Source organism: Antrostomus carolinensis, unplaced genomic scaffold (assembly GCF_000700745.2).
Source record: "Antrostomus carolinensis isolate BGI_N321 unplaced genomic scaffold, ASM70074v2 scaffold42930, whole genome shotgun sequence".
Taxonomy (NCBI): domain Eukaryota; kingdom Metazoa; phylum Chordata; class Aves; order Caprimulgiformes; family Caprimulgidae; genus Antrostomus; species Antrostomus carolinensis.
Window position 1 is genome coordinate 277 of NW_010287165.1, and position 1,288 is coordinate 1,564.

The window sequence follows — 1,288 nt, forward strand, 5'->3', positions numbered from 1 at the left end:
AGCAGGAGGAATGAAAATGAAATCTTCTGTTAATATTTACAGAGGAAAGCTGCTAGCCAGTTTCTCATTAACTGGAAGATTTGCTAAATATTTATTGCTACCTCTGGAGCTTGTGCTAGCGCTTGCCCATCCAGATCAGAGGTCTCTGTTCCTGGCTGCTGTGTTGCTGTGGGGTTTTAATTGAGAATAGAGCTGATTGCAGCATTTTTGGGGGGATTGTAGGAGTTATTCTTGACAGAAAAATAAGAATTTACTTGAAGATTCCTCTTTTAAAAGCTGAATTTTTTTCTGTTCTGCCTCTCTTTGTTTATTGTGTTTAACTTGGCACGGTTATAACTTTCCCCTCTTTTTTTTATTAATTTTTCCTTTAATTTAAATTGGGATTGGCAATGATTTCTCCAAATTTAAGAGTTATTCCTCTCACAATCTTAACGTTGTTAGTGTAACTCCTGGATTCCAGCTCTTGCCCTGGAGCCCGGTGACATGTTTTGTCTGTGTCCTCCAGAAATGCAACACATCCCCTTCTACCTCCTTCTATTTAATATTTAGTGTTATTTTTAATAAGTGCTCTTTCAGCTTAATGGAGAAGAATTAATTTCTAGTGATGTAGAAATTTGAGTGCTTGGTCAGCCTTTCAAATATTATTAGGCATGTTTTGTTGCCTGACCTTTTATTTTATATATAGATATATACTTAGCAAATCTTCCCATGTAGCTCTCTATAGAATAAAAGTTAATTGTAGGCAAAAATATCAGTAGTGCTCTATTTTTTGGTAGGTGAATCAAAATTTACCAGGGCAGACAGTAACCTTTGGATATTTAAGTGATTATTAAATGTTCTGTATTTATTTTCCCCTTTAAATTAGGCTCCTTAGCAGGACTGATAGACATTTCTGCTCACTGGATGACAGATTTGAAAGAAGGAGTGTGTTTAGCAGGCTTCTGGTTTAACCATGAACACTGCTGCTGGAAATCCAACACCACCTTTACGGACCGAGACAAGTGTCCTGAGTGGAATAGCTGGTCCCAGTTGATCCTTGGCCATGGAGAGGTGACATCTGCCTACAACTGGTTTTTACTGTCCTGTTTCTCCAGACTGTGTTGTCCCTCACTAGTGATCTGGATGTATATGGTAGAAGTGGGTGGTTCAGTGGTTTAAAATTCATCATTGGGATCTTCCAAGGGTGTAAATAAACTCAAACAAGTTACTGAGGTGTTGTCCTCATTTTTGAGGAGTCCCAGATGAGCTCAAGTCTTGCAGGGTGTGGAGTCTCCATCTCTGGAGATGT

General features: G+C 38.6%; 1 protein-coding gene across 1 annotated transcript in view; it reads left to right on the plus strand.

The window, feature by feature from the left end:
- Window positions 1–870: 870 nt before the first annotated feature.
- Window positions 871–1,288, plus strand: part of LOC104520430 (H(+)/Cl(-) exchange transporter 5-like) — a gene marked incomplete at its 3' end in the record, with an annotated part of 4,354 nt that continues 3,936 nt past the window's right edge. The window contains exon 1 of the mRNA XM_010162123.1: window positions 871–1,050. Within this exon, the coding sequence (XP_010160425.1) occupies window positions 904–1,050 (147 nt within the window). The remainder of the gene's footprint in view (window positions 1,051–1,288) is intronic.